Source organism: Mustela nigripes, chromosome 1 (assembly GCF_022355385.1).
Source record: "Mustela nigripes isolate SB6536 chromosome 1, MUSNIG.SB6536, whole genome shotgun sequence".
Lineage (NCBI taxonomy): Eukaryota > Metazoa > Chordata > Mammalia > Carnivora > Mustelidae > Mustela > Mustela nigripes.
This window is the reverse complement of record NC_081557.1, coordinates 130,294,046-130,321,204: the sequence shown is the minus strand read 5'-3', so window position 1 is coordinate 130,321,204 and position 27,159 is coordinate 130,294,046. Positions and strand designations below refer to the sequence as shown.

Here is a 27,159-nt window from a genome sequence, read left to right as displayed (position 1 = left end):
AGAAGAGGCTGAGGAGAAGGGGAGCAGCCGTGGGAGCCTGTTCTCTAGCCAGTTCAAGGACAGGCAGCCAATAGTTTTGTGGTAGGTCCTTTACTAGAGAGCTCTCGAATATATGACTTCTTTCTCCTCCACCTGATTAAATCTCTTCCCTTTCTTCCTGCTCCCTCTCTAACCGTATTTTTTTCCAGTCTAGGAGCCCCTGCACGCGACAGTGTAAAGGACAAGGGCTTGGTTGTGGGTTTCTCGCTCCACTGCGTTAGGAAGGCAGACAGTAAGGAATAGGTTCGCAGGAAAAGTCTTAAGGCACTGGCTGCCCTTTTTGATTTGTGCATTAATGCTGGAGTTGACAGCTTGCCTGGGAGAGACTGAAGGGATGTATGTTTTGCATGTCTGGAATTTATTCCTTTGGCTCTGTAAGATGTGACACTGCATAATGGGCATGAAGAAGTAATTTTGATCCTGTGACTATCTTGGCAAAGGTTCCAGAAAGACATATGGACATAATCTTCCGGACATTTGTGGAAGAGCCTTCCCTGAGGGATTGTCTTTGCAGGCTTGCATTCACTTCCAGTTCTACAGGTTTCACCTTAGCTTTATTCTGTTTTTACTTAAGAGATAAAAAGCTAAACTGTATTCAATTGAAAGAACTAAAAATATTAATGTAGGAGCAAGTCATCATTATGGCACATATCAATTTCTCACCTCTGAGGCAGTGCACAGAAGCAGGGCTCTAAATATTAACCCAGCCATGATTAGAGGGGAAAAAATGTCTGTGTAGATCTTGGTAGACACTGTGAAAATATGAGTTTTTGTCATGCTGAGATCTAGCATCTTCACCTACAAATTTACAAAAGGTGACATAAACAACAAAGTCTGCCTGAGAATGACAACTTGCTTAAATAGTATTCTGCCGTAAGCTTTCCTGCACCCAGGGCCCTACATTTGGGGATATTTGAGAAATTACTTGTTTCTCCTTGGAACAGATTTCCATCCATATACATTTCCATCTTAAAATAATTGAGATAGCACAGTAAACCCAGCTAAGTGTTCCGTAATTCCCTGTGCTTATGTTTGTGAAGTGACTCTTTGTTCAATTCAGAATTCACCCACAGCCTTCATTTAATATTGATCATTGTTTCTTTCCTTGAAGAGTCTGACTAATATGGTGATAGAAAAAAAAAAAAAAAACAAACCTCAGAAAAACCGAAGCCCAGACCCCAGTCCTTGGAAGAAGACTGCCTGCCCCTCAAGATACTCTTTAAAACTGGCTCCCAGAAGAATGTCAGTGAAGAGGTCTGCCAGGAGCCAATCTTTATTCATTTACTAGTGTTTTGTGAATACTCTTTGAGAAAATTCTTTAGAGTTGTGCTACTGGGAAAAGGAGAAAGGGACTTAAACTGTGGAGGCAGACATTCCCTGGACTATGAGGTCTTTTTTGCTTAGACCTAGGTGATTTTCCCTGAAGGGAGCACTCAGAATCACCCTGCTAAAAAATTATCTTGGCTGATGGCCAGCCTTCTGGGAAAGGTTTTTTATCTCAGTGGTCACTATACTGTGAAGCTCTAAACAAATGGCTGTTCTATGAACCTTGACTGAGGAAAACAAGTAATCAGGAGCTTTTCTGTATTTCTGCACATTTTGGTTATAGATGAAGTCGGTCTAATAAAATCTGATTACAGACTCAGAGAATTATAGATCTCAAAAATGCTCAAGAGATCACATGATCCAGCCTCTTGAGCTTCCAGGCTAGTGGATGGTAAGTTTCAGGGCTGCAGGGACACTCTCAGGTCATCCAGACCTTAGATGATATTTGGTTATGTACAAAATTTCCCTGTGCATGTCTGAGATAGAATGAAGGGCTGTGTGTTCCACGTATCCAATGGCTTTCTTCGCATGGCTGGAAACAAGACTACAGATAGGTCCTCGGTGTTACCCAATTAGGACAAATTTCTCTTCGTTCTGTCACAAACAAACAAATAAACCAGGTAAGGGCCCTGACTGAACTTATATGGGTCAGATATTCCCTTTCCCCAGGACAAATAAACCATAGCTGTGTGTGTGTGTGTGTGTGTGTGTGTGTGTGTGTGTGTGTCTGTAGAGCAGGCCCAGCGTCATGGACATAAAACCTGTGCAGTGACACAGGGATCTGTGCTTACAAGGATCCCATGCTCTGCTTAATGCTCTGCTGTTTCCATCTAGAGATTCCCAATAATTTTTTAACAACATAATCTACATTTTAATTTTGCACTGGATGTCACAAATTACGCATCCAGCCCTGGCATGGAGTTCTAGCTCAGCTTGGCAGTTCCTAACGTAGTCATATGAATGGTATGGGGGGAGAGGGGAAATAATTCCTAGAATCAGTGGGTTAATGATGGCCAGTACAGCTAGCATTGTTCTGAGAACTGAAAGTACATGAAGCATGAAAGATATGGTCCTTGTCTAGATGTATCCCAGGTTAGTAGGACAGATATGGAAACAACTTAGGTGTCCATGAATGGATAAAGAAAATGTGGTTTGTGTGTATATGTACACACACACACACACACACACACACACTGAAATATTATTCAACCATAAAAAGAAAAGAATGAATGAAATCTCACCATTTGTAGCAACAGGGATGAAACTGGAGGGCATTATGCTAAGTGTAATAAGCCAGATAAAGAAAAACAAGTGCTGTGTGGTATCCTTTATATGTGGAATCTAAAAACACCCAAAAAAGTTGAACTGATACCCACAGAGAATAGAAAAGGGACTGCCAGGGGCTAGGGTTGGAATGAGGAATTGAGAGAGGTTGGTAAAAGGGTACAAATTTTCGGTTATAACATGAATAAGATCTGGGGCACCTGAGTGGCTCAGTGGGATAAGTGTCTGCCTTCGGCTCAGGTCACGATCCCAGAGTCCTGGGATTGAGCCCCGTGTTGGGCTCTCTGCTCAGCGGGGAGCCTGCTTCTCCCTCTGCCTGTCCCTCCTCCTGCTTGTGCTCTCTCTCTCCCTCCCTCTCCCTCTCTGTCAAATAAATAAATAAAATCTTTTCTTTCTTTTTTTTTTTTTAATGAATAAGGGGCATCTGGGTGACTCAGTGGGTTAAAGCCTCTGCCTCCGGCTCGGGTCATGATCTCGGGTCAGGGTCCTGGGATCAAGCCCCACATCAGGCTCTCTGCTCAGTGGGGAGCCTGCTTCCCCCATCTCTCTTCCTGCCTCTCTGCCTACTTGTGATCTCTGTCTGTCAAATAAATAAATAAAAATCTTTAAAAAAATGAATAAGATCTGAGGATCTAATACATAACATGGTGTATTGTATAAATGAAATTTGCTAAGAGTATAGAACTTAAAAGTTCTCACCAAAAAAAGGTAAATAGGTAAGGTGATGGGATGTGTTAATTAATTCAATTGTGGAAATTCTTTCATCGTGTATGAGATATCAAATATTCATGTTGTACACTTTAAGTATCTTATAATTTTTGTTAATTAAACCTCAGTAAAGCTGAAAATAATTATAAAGAAAAAACACAAGGTGAATGTCCACCTTTGCTTTCAATGTCACAAAGACTGGTTTTTATCAAACTATAAGTTAGTGTATATGATTGCAGATGGAATTAAGAGTCTCTTGTACACAAGAGTGGTACCATTCTAACAGCAGTGACCCACAACTAGGGACTGTTAAAAATATTCTTTACCAGGATCCATAAAGAATAGGACAAAATGAGTGCTCGAACGATGCCTCTAGGCTTGTGAGTAATCAATGAATACATGGAGAATAAATGAGAGAAGGAAGTTGAATAAAGAAGAAAAGAAAGGAAGGGAAGCAGGAAGGCAAGTTGGCCATCCTCAGTTTTTCCAGGGAATCAGGTTGTCCAGGAAGACAGTAGATGGAAACCATAAAAATAAAAGGGTAAGCCATCTAGAGCAATAAATTTTATGAAATGTTAATTGGGCTTACTCTCAGCACTCTTTCTTTCATTATTATGTTTAACACCAAACACTAAAGAATTAATCAGGAAATTCCATCTGGCTAACAATTTTAATTTATGAAATTCCTTTTGCTTCTGAAGATTAAAAGCAATCCTCTGAGTAAGTTGAACATTCTAAGAGAGCCCCAAACAGCCCTGAACAAACACTCTAGAGTATCATTTCCTTTTATATTGTAACATCTTTGAATCACTTGCAATCTATAAATAAACTTGCATCTTACAGAAATGGCTGTAGGAAAATGCAGCGCCATGCTGGAATTCAATATACGAGGCTATTTTTAAAAGTGTTTTGATTTTTAAAAACTAATTGTAGGTCCTAGATAACGCAGGAGTTATAACTTGGCATACTACAAGTTTCATGTTGCTTAACAACTCTTTAATACAATTCTTCTACATCTGTGCTTTATTTTAAGTAGAAGTCAATGTTAATTGAAGACGTTGCTGAGTATGGCTGCCCTGTTCTGTAGTGGGGAAAACGGAATCACTAGCATTCTAAAATCAGTAATTAATGTCATTTACCTTTTAACAACATTTTGGGTGCTTTGGTGCTCCTGTGTTTAGAGCAGCTTGGTTTCTCCAGGCGTAATGTAAGAAGTTATCTGACACCAAAATAAATCTTTGAAACAAAAGCTGTCCTAAAACATGAAAGCGAGAAAAGCAAGGGAAACTTGGTGGGCAACTTTTATCCTGATAGAAAAGCATGTTCAAGTGTAAATCCATGAAAAAAGTAACATTATGAAATAATGAAAACTTCAGGCTATGTTTGTCCAACTGAACTTGTTAATTTATTTTGTATCAGAGGATAATAGAAAAGAAAGAACTCTCGATGTGATGAGATGAATATGAAACCACATGCCTGGGAAACATTATAGCCTTTGTCTTATATCAAAAGGCATAGATTGTATGATACAGAAGTTGTAGTATCTAGAAATTTTAGGCCTTCTGAGGTAAATGGTAACTTCTCTTTCAAGAATATCTAGTTTAGGGGTACCTGGGTGGCTCAGTGGGTTAAGCCTCTGCCTTCAGCTCAGGTCATGATCTCAGGGTCCTGGGATTGAGCCCCGCATCTGGCTCTCTGCTCAGCTGGGAGCCTGCTTCTCCCCCACTTCTGCCTGCCTCTCTGCCTACTTGTGATCTCGCTGTGATCTCGTTTTAATTAATTAATTAATTAATAAAGAATATGTGGTTTAAAAGTATAAGAAGAGAAGTGATTACTTCTGCCTTTGTCTTAATTAACAAAGATTAAATGCTTAGGTCCTACCTGGGTTTTGCTCTACAGAAACAATCTTTGGGTAGTTTTCTCCTAAAAATAATTTTGTAGAGGAGGAGCCAAAAGTTATAGTATCCAGAGACAGAAAAGGACCTTGAATACATGACTCTTCTAATAGAAACTAAGTGATTTTCAGTAATTTTACCTGTCTTATCACATTACATTTAAGACAGAGTGAAGATTTTCACTTCCACACTTGCTGCTTTTTGACAACTGAAAAGAAATAATAGCATTTTTGAAAGAAGAGAGAGTAAACACAACATTTGAATCGATGATACTCTAGAAATCCAATGAAAAACATATATATACTCAGTTTTATTTTTCAACTCCATGGACAGCAACTATGAACCTATACGGCAAGAAGCATAGTTCATGTGATCCATTGTACAACAGAACCAATGCAAAAAGGTATTATCACTTTGAAGTAAGTGACACCTTAGATCTCTGTTGGGTAAAGAGAACACAAGGAGCATAAGGATAAGTCTAGCTGAAGTTTCTAGAGAAAAAAAAAACAACAACAATAAACAACGTAGACCAACAGCAAAATATTAGTTCTCCTTGGGGGGAGTGAGCTACTATTCTAGAAAAAAGAATTGCTATAAGGGAGGTTGTTACATAGCAGCTGATGTCCTCTTGTCATAGATCCCAAGAGAAAGGCCCTGGGAACCTAAAATGGTTGCTGGTCTGGAGAACTAAGCAAGACAAATTATTTTCTTTCCTAAACTCAAGATTCTTCATTTTGACATCTGCTAAGGACACTAAACTCTGAGAGACTGTAAAATGTCAAACTGACCCTCATAAAATGTGAGAACATTTCATCAGATTATGTGAGTTTCACTGTGGCAAGTAGAAGGTAATGCATTTATTGAATAAATCTCTATAAAATTTTAAAATCATGGGCTCTGAATCACAGCAAAAATGTTTCCCAGAGATACTGTACCAGTGTACTATGGCAGCCAAAATAAAGATAACAGCTTAGAGAATCAACACAGAATATTAGGCTTGTTATTTGCTAGAGTGGCACTTTATATAATCTTACTTCCCTTTGCCTATTGAAAGATGCAGTATTCAGCCCCCATTCTTAGCACCATTTCTTTTTGTTCTTTCTTACTACATGTGTGTATGTGTGTGTGAGGGGGAAATGCCTTTTAGTAGCAAAGCTAGTCTAAGTGTGGAATCAACAACAACTTGAAATCACTGTTGGGTCAAGTTACCAAATCTTACTGGTGAATTAGAATCTAGAGTCAGACTCCAAGGAGACAAGAACAATGTCTATGCTGGCCTTTCCCTCTTTAATTAGTATTCATGAATCACTGGGATTTTTTTCTATCTCTCTCTTTGCATTTATCTCAGTAGTTGTATCATTTGATTGCTAATGTGTTTGAATAGAGCTGCCTGATTTTCATTCAATCTGGCACCTCTTCATGGAGCACTAAATCTCCTCTCGATGGCCATACATTAAACTGTGGTGAGCCTGGAAGTCTCTGCCACCATCAAGATTTCAGCCTTTATTACTTTGTGCAGCCCATCCATTCTTGGTTCAAGGGCAGCCTAGATATAGAGATCCCAGTTCAGATACGCACAGGTAATGACACTCATTACCTGGCAGCATGTATAAGATAAGCCTTTCTGTTCTCTTCTATACCACCCTGGTGGAGTCTGATAGATCTCCCCTTCAAAAAGCAAGTAGGATTTCATTCAACTGAAGGAAAAGTGTCATCAAAGCTCACGAGTCTTGGTGGAGTGGTTTTTTAATGTCGTACTTTTACTCCTTAAAGTTTTTAGACTTGAGAACCAGCTGATGTGCAAAAAAATAATGATAATAAAAATTTGAGACTTAAAAGTTGTTGGTCATTATATTCACATGATCTGGAAATGAGATATGACTTAGAAGCTGTGTGTGTGTGTGTGTACATGTACATTTTTACGCAGGTACGTACAAGATTTGTAACTCTGACGGGTAAATACCCAACTCCAAAACATAGAAGAGAGAGCTTCTTAGTGCACAGCAGGAATCTGACCACATGCTAAACATAGCTTACAAGGACTCAGAGCTTGACATGTTCTACTACCCACTACTTGTGACTCAGAAGGTATCTTCTTTCAAGTAAATGGTGAGTCATGGGGATATGTAGAGGTGGGAGCTTCTTTCTTACACACAGTTCCTCTTTGATTCCAGGATTAGTCAGATTTCTAGAAAAGAAAAATCCTGGGGAAGCAGAAAACCATCCCTGGAGACCAGAAAGAAGGAAAGATGTGGAGAGATGACAGTTTAGGGGCCAGACAAGCTTGACAGCAGCCATGCGTGAGCCTCATCGTCCCCAGATGGCTCTTCATCTCAACAAAGACATTGGACAGGGTGTTCTATTTCCCTGCCTTGGAAAGGAAGAAAAAGTTATAGATTTCTTTGCCTCAGAGCAATCTTTTAGAGAAAGCAGTTGTTCCCTCCACATCAATATTTTATCAGAATCAAGACTTAATGAGAAAATAAAAGGAAATGAGTCCTGTTCTCCCAATTGTCCAGCATGCACATATTCCCAGGCTTTCTTCTTTCCCTGATGACACTTGACTGGGTCTTAAAATGTGGTTTTTCTAAGAAGGAACTTTATGTTTTTGGAATGCTTTTTCAAAAACAGGACTTCCTCTAGTGTCAGTGTTCTTCTGACATGAAAGATATGCTGTCAATTTTTGTCATATATACATCATTCTAAGTGGACTTTTTTTTTTTAGAGGATTTATACTGACCTACCTTTCTTTCCTACCCCATAGCACAAAATTTAAGACAACAGGCTAGGTATTACAGCCATAAAACAGACAGAAACTAATAGTCCCACAGAGGAACTAAACTCACAACTATCTTAAGAAATATCACATCCAGGGGCGCACGGTGGCTCAGTCAGTTAAGCATCTGACTCTTGATTTTGGCTCAGGTCATGATCTTGGGGTCATGTGACTGAGCCCTGCGTCCCCACTGTGCTCAGCAGAGAGACTGCTTGGAGTTCTCGGCCTCTCCCTCTGCCCTCTCTTTCCCCTGCAAAATAAACAAACAAACAAACAAACAAACAAATAAATAAATAAAAAGGAAATACCACATCCAGCTTTATTAGACCACAAGGGACATTTTATTAGTCTCTTAAATGTTTTTAAAGCACTGTCTTTGTTTCCACAGGAAAAAATAGTTAATCACAGAATATGTTGGTTTACATAATTTTAAGATTTGAGATTACACATAAAGAGATTTTGAGATATATTGCCGTGATAGATTATTAAAGTGAATCGTGGAAACTATCTCCTTTTTATTTTACTAGGAATTTCAATGTTTCCATTAAAATTGTTTATTTCATTATAAAAAAAAAGATACAAGTGGTTCTAAATAATTAGAATTATGCAGGGACAGCATATCACTTCAAGGCTAAATAATTAGAACCACTTGTATCATTCACATTGCACCCATGTAATTAATGAAGTTATAAATCTTAGAATACCATATTTTCACATCATTTTTCCCCATCCCATGCTAATGAAAGGATGAGAAAGAGAATGATTACAATTAATCATGACTTAGATTTGGGGGTGATGATTTGTGTTCAGAAATCACTTTGTTTATACAGATACCTGGAGATTTCGAGTCAAACCTGGGGGTAAGCTAGTCTGTCTGATCCAACTCTGACATTCAAAGACTCTCTGGAGAATACTAAACAAAACCAAGCATGTTATTTTAGACATACTTGCTAACTATTGCCATTTATAAGTAACAATCTGAAACTCTATTCTGGCTTACATGTCTTTTTAAAAACTTGTTCTAAATTTATTTGTACTGTGTCAATTATGTGAATAAAATAAGAGCTGAGAAACTCTCCCTAAGAGAATGTTTTTGCTGGAAACCCTGTCCTGCTATCTTCTGAGCTTCTTGAAAATGAAAATCTCTGTGTCTTCCAGATGACAGCCACCTTTTTGGTGGAACCAAAATAGCTCTCTCATCTAGAGCTCTGTCAGTAAGAATTCTGACAGATATCAGATTTGGCATGCAGGAGGAAGGTGAGAATTGGTCCCATGGTAGGTGGTTGGGTGGGAGCACCTGACTAGCTAAGGGAGCAAAGACAGGAGGGGTGCTTGGAAAACAGTGCCCTCCTAGACACCAGATCATGCATGAAGAAATCAATGGGCATTTCTGGAGATGACAAATAATCTTGGGGGAGAAGGGAACCATTAGCTCTTGTGGGATTTTGAAAGGGCTATGTAATGTGCATCAAGTTAGAAGATTTCCATTTGTGAAGAAATCAGATACATTTACTTTACATGCAGAGGATTTGCTCTCCCTCTAGTGGCAGGGTAGGAGCCTTGAAGTGATATGCTGTCCCTGCATAATACTGCTTCACAAAGATGTGCATTTTGCCCATAAAATGAGGATTTTCATTAGGTATCCTGCTCTCTCTCATGGTGGTTTTCAAAACACCCTAACCCTTCATGGGAGGGAACTGCCTCCTGACTGTGCTGATTACCAGTGGTAAGGTAGCAAAGATCTCTCTCTCTTTTTGGCTAAAGGCTGCCTATACTCACTTCTGAAATACGGGATTCCCCTTTCCTCTGCAGTCCTAACAAAGATGGAACCATGCTGTGATTAGAGGCAACTCTCCTGACCCCCAGTCTGGGCCAGAAAAATCTGAGGAGCTAAATGGCAAAGAGAAAGCCAACGTACCTAAGTAAAGATGATGTGAAAACTCAGAGGAGAGGTACTGATACAGAATCTCAAGGGTGATCTGAACCTGATATAAAGGTCAATAATTAGCAATGAAGTTTGGAACGAATCCCTACCTCCACTTTGCAGGCTCTGTTGTTTCTCTCGTTTTCATTTTTGGTCATGTGAAAATACTTCTGGTGTTGCAAATTGGATCAATGATAGTGGATGAAAAAAATAGAAAAGATGGGAAAAGCAAATAATGACATTTTATGGGAATAACTAAAATTGCCTCCATAGAGGGATTAAACTGCATAAAATATCATAATTGTACAAGAGTATTGATGGGAATAGGTCATAGTTTACAACTGTCTAATAAACAGGTTATTGATTGGTCAATAATTAAAAATATACCAATGTGAGGTATACAGAATCTGCAGCTTTTTCCGTGCTCCATACTCAAAGTTAGGCATCAATGATGCTTCCTTGACTTCTCTTGTGTGTCTCCAAGGCAACCAAATTAATGTTTTCCTGAAACCTATTTCTTTTCTAGTTTCTTTGTCTCGGTGAATAACTCCACCAGCCATCCATTTGCACAAGCCAGAAATTCAGGAGTTACTTGACCCCACCTAGTCTATCCTCATCATATTCAATCCATCACCGAGTCCTCCTAAATCTTTCTCACACAGGTCAATTTCTCTTTGCCTCCACCACCGTCTCCCTTTCATCATTTCCCTTCTAAACAACTACTACTCCAAAGGGTATCCGCTTTGATCTTTGTCAAACACATTCTCCATGCTGCACTACTTCACACAACAAGTATTTTTAAGGGGCCTACTTTGTACTATGATAATACTTTGCTGAATAAGACAAATTCCCCATTCTCAAGGAGCTTGTGGAGACAGAAGATAAACTTCAGATAGTCATAAGCATAATGCAGAGAAGTAAAATAGGGTGATATAATAGAGAACGGCAGAATGGCTATTCTAAGTTGTGTGCTCAAATACAAGACATCAGTGGGAGTTTCTGAAGGGTTTGAGTTTTCAAAGCAGGAAAATAAAAGAAGTCTGTTGGGATGATGGCATCTGCTATCAAGGCTTTTTCACATGTAAGGAAAAGTGTTTCAAATACTGAGCAAGTACAAAAAGGAAAACAACTTAAAATGTACCTGAAGTTACAATCTAGCTCTGTTTGTCTCCAAGCACTTCTGTTTAAATACAGCACTTACCACCTACATGAAAGTGTCCTATTTTTGTAACTTTTCTGTATGTCTCCTCTCCCAACAAGGCTTACATTCTACGAGAACAGTGGCCATAGACGGCTGGCTCACTCGTCAGTACCTAAGAACTGTGCCTGGCATAAAGTAGGCATGCAAGTAAGTATTTGTTGCATTAATGCACAGATTAGCGTGTGAACTGGCAGGGAAAACAGAGAAAATAACTGCGGATTTGGAGGCTCGGATGTCAAGTTCACTGACTTCAGCTGTAAACGTTAACCGAGGTGTAAAGTCCCGGCCAGATTTCTTAGTTTTGGATCTCCGCACCACCTGCTCTCTCTCAAACTCGCCCCGCCACAAACCTCCCCAAATCCCCGCTAGGAGGAGTCACACCTCCCGACCCAGAAGCCCTCCCACTCTCTCCTCTATTTCTCCTTCCCTCCCCTCTCGGCCAGGGTTCCGGCAGCCCTGGAGTCGCAATGCTCACCGGGAATGGTAGTCTTCCGGTGTGAGCCAAAAGCGTTTTCTTCGTTTTTTAGAACTACGCTTCCCAGAGAGCCTTGCGGAAGAAGGAGACTGTATCACCTGACCAGGAGCCAGGAGGGGCAATGGCGGCGCCCATGCTGCGCTGGTGGTGTCTTGGAAGGCGTTGGCTTTTAGCCTGCATTGACGGCGGTTCTCGCCACGGAAGAGGGGCTGCGATTGGGTTCACGTCCAGCAGGAAAAGGGGACAGACCTCCGTGGCTCAGCAGCCCCTCATCACCTCCCAGAAGTCAAGGAAAGGGTATATTACTTTATAGCATTACTGCCCATTTAAGCGTGAGGTGGAACTGCGGGACTGGGGAGGTGAAAGCCACTACAGCACAGCTTACGTCTCGAAGTTTTGATGAGCGGGGAGCAGGGGGAAGTTGGGCTATAACTTTCAGCCCTGAAACCTAAACGAAAGCACAAAACTAGCCCTCTATCAGCTCCTTACTCTGCACGTAAAACTCTCTTCGAACAGTAGGCATATATGGGGGAATTCTCGAGTATAAAATCGCAGATCTTTTTCTTGAATGTAAAACTGCACACGCAAAAGAGTGGATTCAGTAACCATACTAATGGCACTAGAAGAGGGGTCGGTGAAACCAGAGGCGGGATCTTATTTAGCTGACATTTATTTAGCGCTACTGTGGGACAGCAGTGTTCTAAAACCAGAAAGGGAGCTTTTACTTGCAAGCTCAGGGTGGTTGTGGCTTAATGTCATTACTCAGAAAACACCACACGTCTGTGGCGGCGCTTCGTGTTGTACGTGTTTCTAGACCTAGGAAGATGCAGTCAATTCAAGAGATCTTCCCTCTGATTAGAGAGTTTTGCTTATTTTGTTAGTCTCTCAACAACTGTTTATACTTTATAAGACTTAAATACTGTCTTTTTAAATACAGAAACAGAAGGCACGTGTTTAGTAATCACTTTAGCCTTTGAGATAGTTAGGTTGGCATTATTTTTGCTTTTCTATTGGAGCAACAGAGGGAAAATGTCCAGAACCATTCAGCTTCTATTCCTTTCATAAATTGGATCGTCAGACTGTAAATGGAAAGTATTTTTTTCTTTCATGTAACAAAACTGCAAAAACAGTTTCTAGTAATGTTTTAGTGAATGCAGAATTTCTGATGAGTTCTTCATTTAATTCCCCTCAATTGCCAGCGGCGCTTCCAAACTTTAAAAAAAAGAAGGAATTAATCTTCTTACAGTACTATAGATATAGAGCTTCATGTGTTGAAATAATTGGAACAAAACCCAGCACATGTAAGCAAAAATCTAGATAATACAGAAAATTGTTTGGGAGAAGAGCAAGATAGGAACAAGGTGTAGAGGGAGTGTGTGTAAACAGGCATTGTCAAGGATACATGGTTTCAGAAGGAATAAGCACGCTTACACAAACCTAGAGAAAACTGTGTGTTCATACAGACGGAACAGAGTAGGAGATGTTATTATAGCATTTAACAACTTCTTAGATTTGATAGCAATCAAGCATAAACAGAGGAGACTGAAACTGTAGGGAATTGAAAGTGATTTGGGGGACCAAAAAAAAAAAAAAAAAAAAAGCCACATCTAATGGTTTAATGTTGTCATTTGCCCCAAATTCCAGGAAGATACGATTTAGTGGCGATCTATTATATCTGTGTCACTCTGATCATTTTATGTGCAAGCCATTGTTATTTAAAATGAGTTCAAACTTGATGGAGAATACCCCTTCCTTTCTAAGTGAGGTATACAACTATTCACAATTATTTCTCCGGTAGTAGAAGCATGATGTTTATGTTAATTCTAAAAAAGTTTGTAGGAGAAGCTTTCATGGGCTGCCTGGGTGGCTCAGTGGGTTAAAGCCTCTGCCTTCAGCTCAGGTCATGATCCCAGGTTCCTGGGATCGAGCCCCACATCGTGCTCTCTGCTCAATGGGGAGCCTGCTTCCTTCTCTCTCTCTGCCTGCTTCTCTGCCTACTTGTGATTTCTCTGTCAAATAAATAAATAAAATCTTTTTTAAAAAAGATAAGCTTTCATTTACTGAGTTATTAATTGATAAAGGACAGTTAATCTAGAAAATGGTGCTTTTCCCTGGAGTCAGCCTAAGCAGATGTCACCTGATAGCCATTTCTAAAATTGTTTCAGAATGCCATATTTTTCCTTCATCACCTTCCTCTTTATACATTGAACTCTTCCTATGCCGTGTTGTAAATGAATTTTATTTTGCTGGTCTTGTAGATGTTCATCATGAGTTGCTTTTGATTAGGTCATCGATACAATATGACCTTTTAAAATGTAAGAACCTAAAATCTTAATAAGTTAAAAACAAATAGCAAATTAACATGTGTGGTTTAGGGTTGTAGAAATTCATGCATAGTGATGGCTCTAACTACTTCTTAATGATTCTTTCTTTTTAGTGAACATGAATGGGCAGCTGTGGTAGGTTTGGAAATTCATGCCCAGATCTCTTCCAACTCTAAACTCTTCTCTGGATCTCGAGTCCACTTTGCAGCACCTCCAAATTCTTTGGTATCTTTCTTTGATGCATCTCTGCCTGGAACTCTGCCGGTAAGGTTTTTATTTAATCATATTTTCGTTAGAAAATGTTTGTTTTATTGGACATAGATATTGATTTCGTGGTTTTCACATCTTGGCACAACTCTTAAGAAAGTACTTGTTTGAGGGATTTTGGGTGAAGTAGGATGAACTAAATGTTTTCTAAAAACCCATCTCTGTAATCTGTTTCTAAGTCTGAACATCATCCATTTGTTCATATATGTATTCACTCATTTCACACACATTTTAAAATGTCTACAAAATACCAGACACTGTGCCATGAACTAGAACATGAAGATGAGTGACAGTCCTTGCCTTTGAAGGGTTTAAAGACTAGGTAGGGAGAAATGTCTTATATTTTAAGTGTCTACTTATAAGCAAATAGAACACTGGGTGATTACAGCCATGAAGGTGATATATAGGCATGGTTTTGGAATCCAAAGAGGGACACCTAAGTCTGTAAGAGAAGGATTCTTGTGAGAAATTGAGGTCTGGGTATGATTGGAAAACTTGTTGAAAGAGACAGTGTCTGACTTCTCTCTGAGAAGTCAGAGAGGAGTTAGGCAGATAAATGAAGGAGGAGGAGTCTAGCCACAGGAAATAGCACATGATGCATGATATTACAGTGTCAGATCAGAAATGATTGGGATTATTGAAAATTAAGTGGTCAGTAATGGAGAGAAAAAAATCAGCCACAATATGCATTGAGTTAAGTGCTCATTTATCTGCTCATTTTTACTTAAACCCAAGGAATGACTAGGTCCAGTGTACTTATCAGCAAGATTGCTATCATATAATTTCATATAGTTGGTTGGATTTTGAAGAAAAGGATGGAAGGAACAATGTGAATATTTGTGGCAATAAATAAATCATAGTCTGTCCAGGCCATATAACATCGACTGGGTGTGGGATTTCCTGCCATCGTTGGGGGTAATTATATAGATGGTGGTGGTCGGAAGGGGGAGGAGGAGCTTTCATGGGTGACTTCCATCCTCTCTAACTTTTAAATACAAGTGAAAGCTGGTTGATTTGGCCATCGGCAGGCTTGCAGAGGCAGAGATTAATTTTTCTCAGAGTCGCCCAGAGTAGAAGGTGATGGGCAGTGCCTCCAATGTGTCTGCCATACCCAGGGCTTTGGTTATATTGGGGCAGTGTCTCTATTTTGGAACTTCCTTCTTACCTGTGTTTTTTGTTGTGGAGGACTCCCAATCCCTGCAAACCCTATCCAGGGTCACCTTTGATTTGTTTGTGAGTCTTTCTGGGGGAAAGACAGATAAAGGGGTGTCTGTCCCTCCCTCCCTCTGGCTTAGAGTATCTATCTGTGGAGAAATCATTTTTGTTTGGGGACAGTTTTTCAATTACAAATGCATGAGTTCTTTTTTGGGCAGAGATGCAGACAGAGTAGAAATGGAGTAATATCTATTCAGACAAGTGAAATGGAAAGCAATTCATCACAACACCTCCTTTTTTCCTTCTGAGTTCAAATCGTTTTTTTTTTTCCACATGTTACTTCTTTATCAAGAGACTGTATGTAATCTCTGAGTTTCTTCTGGATTTTTCCAGCTGGGAATATAGTATCCAGCAAAGTATTTATTACAGCTCACATTTGGAGATAGATCTATTTGCAGATAGGCATGTTGTCCATAAATAGGTTCTTCAGTTGTGGCTAAGTGTGGTTGAATATTACAATTCAAAACAACTAAAATGTCAACATACTTTGGAAGACTTCAAAGAATGTGCTTGCCCAGTGATAAGTATAGTGAATAAGCATAGGAAAAACAGTGAAGGTGTTTGGGACATTTGAGCATTGAGAGCTTGGCTAATACTAATGAAAATGGTAGTCATAGTCTAGAAATCCAGTTTTGCTTGAGCTAGGATTTGTTTTTTCTCTTCAGAGCTTACCACACACATGATTTAAGGAGCCTATTGGGTTATTCTCTTGACAGAGCTAATCTGCCTCTTCTTCTAAAATGTTTCTGTCTTGAAAAGACCTGTTTTGGGGCGCCTGGGTGGCTTAGTCAGTTAATCGTCTGCTTTCAGTTCAGGTCATGATCCCAGGGTCCTGGGATCAAGACCCATACCAGGCTCTTTGCTCAGCAGGGAGCCTGCTTCTCCCTCTGCCTACCACCCCCCTGTGTGCTCTTTCTCTCACTCTCTCTCTGACAAGTAAATAAATAAAATCTTTTTTAAAAAAGACCTATATTTAGTATGTGAACAAATTGTACCAAAATTACCAGAATAAAACATTGTCACTCCCATAGCACTTGAAAACCCTGTGATTTAGCTATGTAAATGTATTGAAACATTTAGACTGTTTCCCTTCTCTAAGCTTCTGGGTGGTGTATTGGTGCTGTGGTCTTCTGACTTTGCATCTTGGTTGTTTTTGTACAAAAAAATGGTGACCATTTGTCAGATATGCTGATAAGGAGATAGAAAAAGGCTGCCAAAAGAATTTAGGTTATAGTGTAAAGTCTTTTTCTGGAAATCACATTCATTTGCTCTGCTGGCACATTAAAGAGAAATTATGATAATGGGTATCTTTCTGTAGGCATTTGATTCTCACCCTCTTGACTGCGTCTTCATTCACTCAGCTGACACTTACTGGATGCCTGCCGTTTACTAGCCATCATACAAGCTCTAGTGACACACCTTTGAACAAGATAAAAAATAGACAAGACTCTTGTCCTCATGAAGCATGGACAAGTAAGCAGGTACTCGCAGTACCTTTTAACAAACATACTGGGAGTGGGAATACAGAATAGTTGCTTGAGGAGCACATCGGAGGGCATCCAACACATAGACAGAATTTGCATAATCGGCCAAATAATGAATAGGATGGGGCACCTGGGTGGCTCAGCTGATTAAGCAACTGCCTTCGGCTCAGGTCATGATCCCAGAGTCCCAGGATCGAGTCCCGCATCAGGCTCCCAGCTCCATGGGAAGTCTGCTTCTCCCTCTGGCCTTCTCCCCTCTCCTGCTCTCTCTCAAATAAACAAATAAAATCTTAAAAAAAAAAAAAAAAAAAAACCGGGGGGGGGGGTAGGGAGAGGATGTATGATGACCAGAGGAGAAACAGGACATGGCATGCTCTAGGAACTGAAGGACGTTCCGTGCATGGTAGCATAGAACTTGAGTATGGCATGGGAAGAGGTGAGGCTGGCATGGCAGGTATAGTCTGTACCAGTATAACCCCATGTGCAAGGAGGTAAGAAGAGGTGAGGACAGTACAGGGTCAGCAAGTCCAACAAAGGGAGTGTTTTGAGAAGAGGGAGTATAGGGTGTCAGATGTTCCTGAGAGGTCAAGTAAGGTGAGGATGGGACTATTGCATTTATCAACAGGACTGTCCCTTGTCCTTTGAAAGAACAGCTTCAGTGGAGTAATGGGAGTAGAGGGTACATGGTAGTAGAGAGAGAGATACAGGGAGCTTACAGAGGGGTTAGAGAGTGTGGGCAACTGTTTTAGGAGGGTGGGCTCTGAAGGAAAAAGTGAATGCAGGAGGTGAAAGGAGACATGGAATCAAGAGGAACATTTTTTAAAAAGATTTTATTTATTTATTTGACAGGGAGAGATCACAGGTAAGCAGAGAGGCAGGCAGAGAGAGAGAGGAGAAAGCAGGCTCCCCGCTGAGCAGAGAGCCCGATGCGGGGCTCGATCCCAGGACCCTGAGATCATGACCTGAGCTGAAGGCAGAGGCTTTAGCCCCCTGAGCCACCCAGGCACCCCAAGAGGAACATTTTTATTAGTCCCATTTTACTTAATATTGGAGAGATCTGAGAATGCTTAAATACCTATTACTTACAGTCAACAGTAAAATATACACTAAAAATGTGTAAAGAAGGGAAATCTCATGGCAGGTGTTCTTACTGCAATAAAATAAAGTTTTTAAAAATACTGATGAGGAACCAATGACGCAGGGGAGTTAAAGACATTTAAAGAGCTTGAACGTGTGTATTTTAATGTCTTTCTCACTACCCCAAAGAAACCCCACTGAAATTGTAGTAAAAGAATTTAATAGTTACAAAACTATTAAAATATTATAAAGCTTTTATAAATATTCTCAGAAAAGAGAAGGTAGTGGCATCGTTGAGATACTACCTTTTAAAAATAAAGAATCAGAACAAAAGGCTCTCAGAAATTAAAAGAGAATGGGAGAGCAGAGTGCATGAGAGATGGTAGATGGAAGAGTGCTGACTTAGCAGAGCAGCGTTAACTATAAAGGGACAGAAAACCTATAGAAAGAGCCACTAGTGAGAAATGAGATGTCATGCCCTGCATAGCCCCAGAAAGGGGCTGGATATGGGATCCTTAGGTTTTGCAGAAGGCCAGGGAGGTAGAAACAAGGGATTAATTCAGAGTCTGGATGCAGAGCAGTTAGACTTCAGGTCCCCTCCTTGACCCTCTGCCTCTGCCCCACTCCGATAGGAATCTGTAGTTTGGAGAGAAATGAACTGGTGGCACACTCCCCCTGGGGACCTCAGGCAGAGCAAAGGCACTGGTGTCAGAGGGTGTCTGCACTGCCGAGCCTGGAGGGCCTGCCCAGTGCTTTTCTCCACCCTGTTGGAGGAGCTCAAATGACCTCCAAGCAGGAATCTGCAGGGATTTGTTTGGAGATTACGTGTCGCTGGAGGGAAGAACTTCAGATACTGACACCTGGGGGGGGGAGGTGGTCTCTAAAAGCAAACAAACAAACAAACAAACAAACAAACTGCCTGGCTACCTGATTGTCCTGGAATTCAGGCCATCAGTCAACAAGCCCTGGATATTACATAGACCTTTTAATCAGCATTTGAGTACCTTACTTCAAAATAGAAACCAATGGCCAAAAATCACTAGACCTTTGAGGAAGTTCTCCAACATAATGGACAGGGTCCAAAATAAAAAGACTAAAAAAAAAAATAAGAAGTAACAGATAATGCACAGGGGTATAAGAATACTTTAAAAATAAAAGCTTTTATAAATATTCTCAGAAAAGAGAAGGTAGTGGCATCGTTGAGATACTACCTTTTAAAAATAAAGAATCAGAACAAAAGGCTCTCAGAAATTAAAATTATAAAAAAAAAAAGAAATTAAAATTATGATAGCAAAAAAAAAAAAAAAAGGAAATCCACGAGCGTTAGACAATAAAGTCAAGAAAATCTTCCAGGAAGTGTAACACATATACTGTGAATTGGACAGTAGGAGATAAAATAAGAAAATTAGAGACTCGGTGTGGGATGTACAACATCTGATTCATGGGACTTCCAGAAGACAGAAGAGAGGAAGCTATCAAACAACACAGATTAATTTTCCAGAACTGAAGGACCTGCATCTCCAAATGGGAAGGGCTTGCCAAGGACCCAGTGTAAGGAATAAAAATAGTCTCCCATAAGGGCATGTGATCATGAAGTGTAGGAATGCCAGGGATAGAGATAAGATACTGGAACAAAGAAGAAAAGAGAGGTCACATGCAAAGGACTGGGAATCAGAAAGTCACTGGACTTCTTAAAAAGCAGCACTTAAAGCTGGAAGAGAAGAAAAGAGTGCCTTAAAAATCTTAGGAGGAAAAAAAAAAAAGATTCTAATTTAGAAGTCTGTATCCAGCACTATAAATTAAGTGTGACAGTAGAATAATGCTATTTTCAGATAGTCGGGTTCTCAGAAAATTGGCCTTTCACTATCATCAGAATCTGCTGGAGTGACAGAGAGGTTCCAGATTGCCAGGTCTGCAACGGGCCCAGGGAATCTGGTGGGAAAAGAGGGTGGATGGCTCCAAAACAGAGCGGTTTCAAGAAAAAAAAGTGTAGGGTAGTGGAAATAGCAGATACCTAATGTTTGTGTAGGGACAAGATTTTACATATACACTGGCGTCTTTGAGAATAATAAGCAATAGGTATTAAAATATGAAGCAAATGATGAAATGAAGCCACACCAACTCCAGAAAAACAAAATGTTCGATGAAGGAAATGTAATCAGAGTATACTTAACAGCTCAGCAGAGAAACTTATTTACTTAATAATAATAGTAGAAGAACCAACTCTGACTTAACTAGGATATTGGGAAATAAAAGAATAAATTCTCATCTGCCGTTATCAGAAGTTATATTCTACATTGACATAATGGACAGAAAAAAGTAATGTAAGAATGTGCTCTAGGAACATTTTTGGCCACAGATTAGGGGAGGCCTCCTTCTCCTTTTCAGGCCCGAAGTTGGTTGGTTGTTTTGTTTTGTTTTAATTTGTTTTAAGATTTTATTTGTTTATTTGACAGAGATCACAAGTAGGCAGAGAGGCAGGCAGAGAGAGAGAGGAGGAAGCAGGCTCCCCACTGAGCAGAGAGCCTGACGTGGGGCTCCATCCCAGGACCCTGAGATCATGACCCGAGCCAAAGGTAGAGGCTTTAACCCTCTGAGCCACCCAGGCTCCCCTTGTTTTAATTTTTAAAAGTAAGACAATGAGTGAAAGATTTAGAACTCTCAAGAGATAAATTATTAGTCAAAAGGTTTTCAATGAAGTTTTTAAAAATCTTATGTAAAGGTAATATTAAGTAATCAAGTATTACCTCTATTGTTTTCTCAGCCTTCTCTGCTAAGACTTTGTTCCCAAAGTCCTAATAGTGAAGGACTCCCCACACCACCCCTCCACAACTCCCGCCGGCACCATGCTCTTAGGAGGAATAGGCTCCTGCACATTCTAGATTATTCATACGTGTAGTCAGAGTACCTGCTTCTATGGGGGTGAAGTGACCTACCTACGAGTTGACTTTGTAGACTTTAATGTTATTTACCTTACCATGGGGTTGCACTTAAGGATGTTGTATTTTATTCTTGAATAGAAATAGAATACAGTAGCAAGTATGGGTAAATTCTTATGAGACAGAGTAAGGTAGAAAAAATTTTGCAAAATATATTGTCTTATGACTTCTTTAAATTGTCTCCTGGGAATGGACTGGGCCAAGTCTTGGTGTTCTGTGTCCTAAAACAAGAATGCTGTCGTTGGGACAGCTCTCAACTCCCCACCCCACCCCCACCCCGATTAAGGAAGGATTGTCACATGGCAAATGGCCAGCAGCCTTGGCCAGCAGGTGATGGATTTTCCAAAGGTCCCCCGGCACTGCATATTACTTAAAAATAGGAAGATAAATATGACAGGACAGCTCAAAGATCTGGAGATAGTTGCTGCCAGGGAACAGGGCTGGCAGGTGAGGGTGGCAGGAACTGCTGGTTTTCATTGTAAATTATTTCAGAATACCTGCCTGCAATAAAAGTTAAGCAATCGAAAGTTAGCCTTAAAGGAGTAACATGAAGAAGAGGAGATTATTGATGGAGTCAGGTTCCTGAGAAAACAAGAGGTATCCTCAGGGCTCTGGGAGAAAGACAGTTTTTCCTCTGTAATCTCAGAGAAGATGTGTCCCTCCAGCCCATGGGTAAAGGCATCTTTTTAGGCTGGGTTGTGGAAGGCTGAGGAACCTCCCATCTGGTTTTTTTGTTTTTTTCTTAGCAAACACTGTTTCTGACATCTCTCCTTTTTCGAGCTCTTTCTCGCCTGAGTCAATATCCCTCATTCTGGGTGATGCACTCTCTTAGCTTTTCTGTGCCTCCAATCGTTTCTAGCTCTTGAAGGATAGTACAGAATTCTAAGCTGACAGTTATTTCGCCTCAGCATCCTGAAGACATGATTCCATTGTCCTCAGGCCTCTATTATTGCTGATGAGAAGTCTGCATCCTTTGTAAGTAATCTGATTTTCTCTCTCTGATAGCTTTAACCAGGGCATGTCTAGGTGTGGATTTGTTCTTATGTATTCTGCTCAGTACTCAGTATGATTTTTCCAGCTGAAGACCCTATTCTGGATTGTGGTGGTCTGTCTGTGGGACGAATTCATGGCAGCCTCTAACAGGGCCTGTTGGACTTTAATAAATGAACCATTTTTATGTTACTCTCACTCAGCTCAGATAGTGCCAACATTCAAGCCCTACACCCAAGCCAGGTACAGGGCAAGGGGCTCTGATTTCTCAAGACTCCCCTTTCACCTTGGGCTCGAGGCGGGTCATACTCCTCCCTCTCACCTCCTCCAGTTGGTGGCAGAAGAATTTTTGACTGGACCCGGATTTTGTGCTTCCCAGCTTCCGGCCCCTGTTGTCTCATAGCCTCAACTTTTGTTCCTGGGGGGCCTTAAATTGCCAATGTCTGGTGTCCTCTCAGCCTGGTTAACAATAATGATAGTGGTAAAATCAACAAACATATACTGAGTGCTTGCTATGTGGCAGGCACTGTTCTAGGCATTGACTTATTTTATTTATTTTTAAAATATTTAATTAATTTATTTATTTGAGAGAGAGAAGGAGACTGAGCATGAGAGAGAAAAGCAAGTGCCAGCGGGAAAAGAGGGCGATGGAGAAGCAGACTGCCCACTGAGCAGGGAGCCTGATGTGGGACTAAATCCCAGGATCTTAGGATCATGACCTGAGCCAAAGGCAGACACCTAACTGACTGAGCCACCCAGGTGCTCCTAGTGTTGATTTATTTTAATCTCATGTTGACTGTATCAGGATGTTCTTGTCATCATCCCGGTTGGAAACTAAGTGGAGGAGCTGGATACAGACCCAGTAGTCTGGCTTCCAGGTTCGTACTCGTAATCCCTTTGCCAGCCCATCTCTTACAGTTACCTTGGGATGATACATGGCTTTGAGCTCCTCTACTGCCACAGGCCCCAGATTTCCTTTCTCGCTTTTGAGTTTGGCGCTGTGTGTGTGTGTGTGTGTGTGTTTATAAATTTGTATGTTTATATAATGTGTGTATAGATGAATACTTGTTCTCATCCCCTTTCTCCCTTCCACCCCCAGTGTGTCTATACCCCCAGCTCTGTATCACTTAGGCTGCTATTTTTTTTTTAAGATTTTATTTATTTATTTGACAGAGAGAGATCACAAGTAGGCAGAGAGGCAGGCAGAGAGAGAGGAGGAAGCAGACTCCCTGCTGAGCAGAGAGCCCGATGCGGGACTCGATCCCAGGACCCTGAGATCATGACCTGAGCCAAAGGCAGCGGCCCAACCCACTGAGCCACCCAGGCGCCCCAAGGCTGCTATTTTTGATGAGTGGTTACAACCCCACCTGCATCTGATTGATGACCCTTCTGAATGTTTCTTAGGACCACAGGCATTTTATCTTCTTATTTTACCTTTAGTTTTAGAATTCTATGAAATCCCATCATAAATCTTCAGACTGAAAAGGTCAGTCAGCCCATTTTCTTGCTTATAGGCAGGATTACAGCTAAACTAAGGATAGCATTCTTTGTTTTTATTAGCAGGGATTCAGCCTCGCTCATTACTTTGACCTAGTAAAACCTCTTACACTGGCATGGAATCTTCCTTGATTTATCACATAACTATTTACAATTAAATAATTGTAAAAAATGATGTCTGTAGAATTTAGATGGAATCTTAGGTTATCTGCTTAGAATTTATTTCCAATTTATCAGTGTCATTCTAATTTCTCTACTTACAGTACTTTGTACATGAGTCACAAAATGGGAAGAAGAGTAGGAAAGAAAACATACTTGTTTGACAATATGTCAAAATTTACAAATCTGCATGTTTCATAATTTGCTAATGTTTCTAGTAATGGTGAGATTTCATCAAGTTTGTTGGAAATTTATGCATGTGCAAACCTGCTTGGTCTCATACACACACACACACACACTCTCTCTCTCTTTGTCTCTCTCTCTCTCTCTTTATTTGAAATGCTTGTCCCTCCTGGTGTCAGTCCCTATGCAGGAGAAAGGGAGGAGGGCATCGTTGCCACGACTGATGCCAGCTGGTAGGTTGCTCGCTCTGGCCGGGAGATAACTACTTCTGATAATCAGGCTGCACCACAATTAGGTTAATTAGAAAGTAGTGACTCCGCTCTTGTTTTGCTTGTTTGAAAGCTCTTATCTGTCCATAACACAGAACCCCCTCGTCACTATGAATGTCTATTGTTTCCAGAACTGGGGAAAGGGTTATTAAAGCTCTTTTCCATGCACGTATGCAAGAATATTTTCCTCTTTTCTTATGCTTGGTCTGTCTAAAAAAGCATTTAAAGTTTTACAATATCAAAGATGTTTCGAGTTGGGTCAGGAAGCTATGGAATGAAAACTGGAACGTTGATTTTACCACATTTTACAAGACTTTCTTTTATGCACAAGAGTACGTACAGTTGACCCCTGAACAATGAAGGGGTTAGAGGCACACAGTCGAAAATCCACATATAATTTTGACTCCCCCCAAAATATCTACTAACAGCCCACTGTTGACCAGAAGCCATTCTAGTAACATAAATAGTCAATTAACACATATTTTGTAGGTTATATATATTATATGCTATATTTTTATAATAAAGCTTATAGAAAAGAAAACATTAAGAAAATTATAAGGAAAAGAAAATACATTTATAATACTTTCCTTCTTGTACCAAAAAAAAAAAAAATCTGCATAAAAGTGGACCTGCACAGTACAAACCTATGTTGTTCAAGGGTTAACTGTATCACTCTTCATAGCAAGAAGAAGGGGCATGAAGAGGTGGAAAAATATGCTATGAATGAATCTAATGTGATGCCTGCCCCCTGGAAACCAACAAACAATGGAGAGACCAGGCTTTATACTAGAGATTCATATTTGAACAGGTATGCAATTTGTACCGCAAGGGATCTTGCCCCTTAAAGAAATGATAATGTGAGCTTAACTTAATTTATAGATTTCTTTTGACATATTTATTTAAAGTTAGCTGTCAGTAACCTAGCTCTCTGAACATAGCAGATACTGCTAGTAACTTTTGTTTTGAAGGACCCTAATAGATTTAGAAATACTTGACTAGTTCTCGAGAGCATTAGGCTGAAGTGCTTTCCTACCTCTTAATTCTAAATGTAATTATAAAAGTTTTTTGTTGCTGAAAACTTCTAAGCAAAATCGAAATTCAAGAACACTGCATTAGGGAAGTGTTTAAATGCATACATTTATAATCAGATCTATATTTACCTCTCTGTCCATTCACACTAGATGATGTTCAGTTATTTGACTATGAAGACACAATGTGACAGTTTTCTATTAAAATTTTTTTCCATTTCAGTGATTTGCTTTAATGTAATCTGTATAACTTATAATTACATTGTATTCTCAGACTTTAATCTTGCCAGTCATTCTCCAAGTCACTGGTGGTTTTCCTTCATTCCTTTGTAAAGTAGAGGGTTCCAGAGGTGAGGAGTTTCTCCCTGTGACCTTTGTCCCTATGGAAGTGGTGTGTCTGTGAGCTCATACACACAAATGTGGAAAGCTTCCCTCTCAGCTCTTAAACTCTTCTGATGGCCCAGGCTTGCCTTCTGATGTCATTAACTGGCTGTTCCTTGAACTCAGATGACTCAAGATGATAAGGGACATACATGTCAGCAGGCAACATGACCTCCCCTCCCCTCACACGGGAAGCATTTGACTCCTTCTCTATCATGGATTGTTTCCCAGCTTTCCATGGATTCTCGAAAGCCTCCCTCTTTCCAATTGTTTTTACCTCCCTCACCTCTGTAGCAGTCTTGCCTGCAGTATTCCCCACAGAAATCTGACCATGTTAATATTAACACATCTACTTTGTATCAATATATATTTGTTTCATAAATTGACCTTCCTTTTGTGTATATTGTTCATGAGGATTTTTTAAAGATTTTATTTTTTTGAGAGGGAGAGAAAGACAGAAAGAGAGAGAAAGCAAGAGCACAAGAGCAGGGAGAGGGAGAAACCGACTCCTGGCTGAGCAGAGAGCTCAGTCCCAGGACGCTGGGATCATGACCTGAGCCAAAGGCAGATGCTTAACTGACAGAGCCACGCAGGCGCCCCATTTATAGGGGTTTTGTGTTTGATTATAAGTCTCTAAAAAGTAGTTTATGCATATGTCTTGGGCCACTTGACAGGACCTTACATACAACATGTATATAATACCCTTAATAAATATTTCTCTGGATAATTGCATACACTTACACACACATACACCAGAAGTCCATATGAAAGATTGTTCTAGGTGTTGAAAACCCTTGTGATATTTTTTTAACCTCTTTATGGGAATCTTTCCAAGATTTAATTATTTGAGAGAGAGCGCAAGCCGGCGAGTGGGAGGGAGGAGCAGAAGGAGAGGGAGAGGGTCCTCAACAGATTCCATGTTGAACCATAAGGCTCAGCCTCACAACTCTGAGATCACAACCTGAGCCGAAACCAAGAGTCGGTTGCTTGACTGATGGCAACACTCAGGCACCCCTTAAAGTTTATTTCTTTGGTAATCTCTGCACCCATTGTGGGGTTCAAACTTACAACACTGAGATCAAGAGGGGAATCTTCCTAAAATGCATTTTATACTTTCCCACTTTCACATAGGGTATATCGAACATATAAGCCAACTTTTTCTTGATAACTCAAGGGTTATTAACAGTGTCAATTATTGCTCAGTGCTGTCACATGATGGTGCCTTCAGAGGTTGTTGAGGTGTGTGAAACCATCTGATCCAGGGTGCCTGGGGGGCTCAGTGGGTTAAAACCATCTGATCCTACAGTAAAAGGCTAAATACAGCCATTCTTTTTAGGTTTCCTATGACAGACTTTTTCTTTGTTATTACAGTCATCTGCCTCTCACTTTTTTAAAGCTACTGTCAGTATATTTGACTCAAGGAACCCCTTTTTGTTCATTTTCCACTTCTTAATCATTACTTCCCATCTGCTCTAGCCCAGAAAGCCTGACTATCAGTTGTTAATGTAAATAACAAGGTTCTGCACAGAGACCTGTCCTGCAATATAAAATACATGAGTGGTATGAAGCTTGTTAGCTTCTTAAAGTTATAAACATTATGAGACTGGAGTAGGAAGAGATCCTGAAAATTATTCAATTTAGTCCTTTTAATTTATAGATAAGAGAACTGCTGTTGCGACTTGCCCATAGTCACGCAGTTGCTCGGTGTCCCAGTCACA

At 40.3% G+C, this 27,159-nt stretch overlaps 1 protein-coding gene across 1 annotated transcript in view; it reads left to right on the top strand.

The window, feature by feature from the left end:
• Window positions 1–11,718: 11,718 nt before the first annotated feature.
• Window positions 11,719–27,159, top strand: part of GATB (glutamyl-tRNA amidotransferase subunit B) — a 97,117-nt gene continuing 81,676 nt past the window's right edge. Inside the window, exons 1-2 of the mRNA XM_059373773.1 lie at window positions 11,719–11,925; window positions 14,066–14,216. Coding sequence (XP_059229756.1) covers window positions 11,750–11,925; window positions 14,066–14,216 — 327 coding nt within the window. The 5' untranslated portion in view covers window positions 11,719–11,749. The remainder of the gene's footprint in view (window positions 11,926–14,065; window positions 14,217–27,159) is intronic.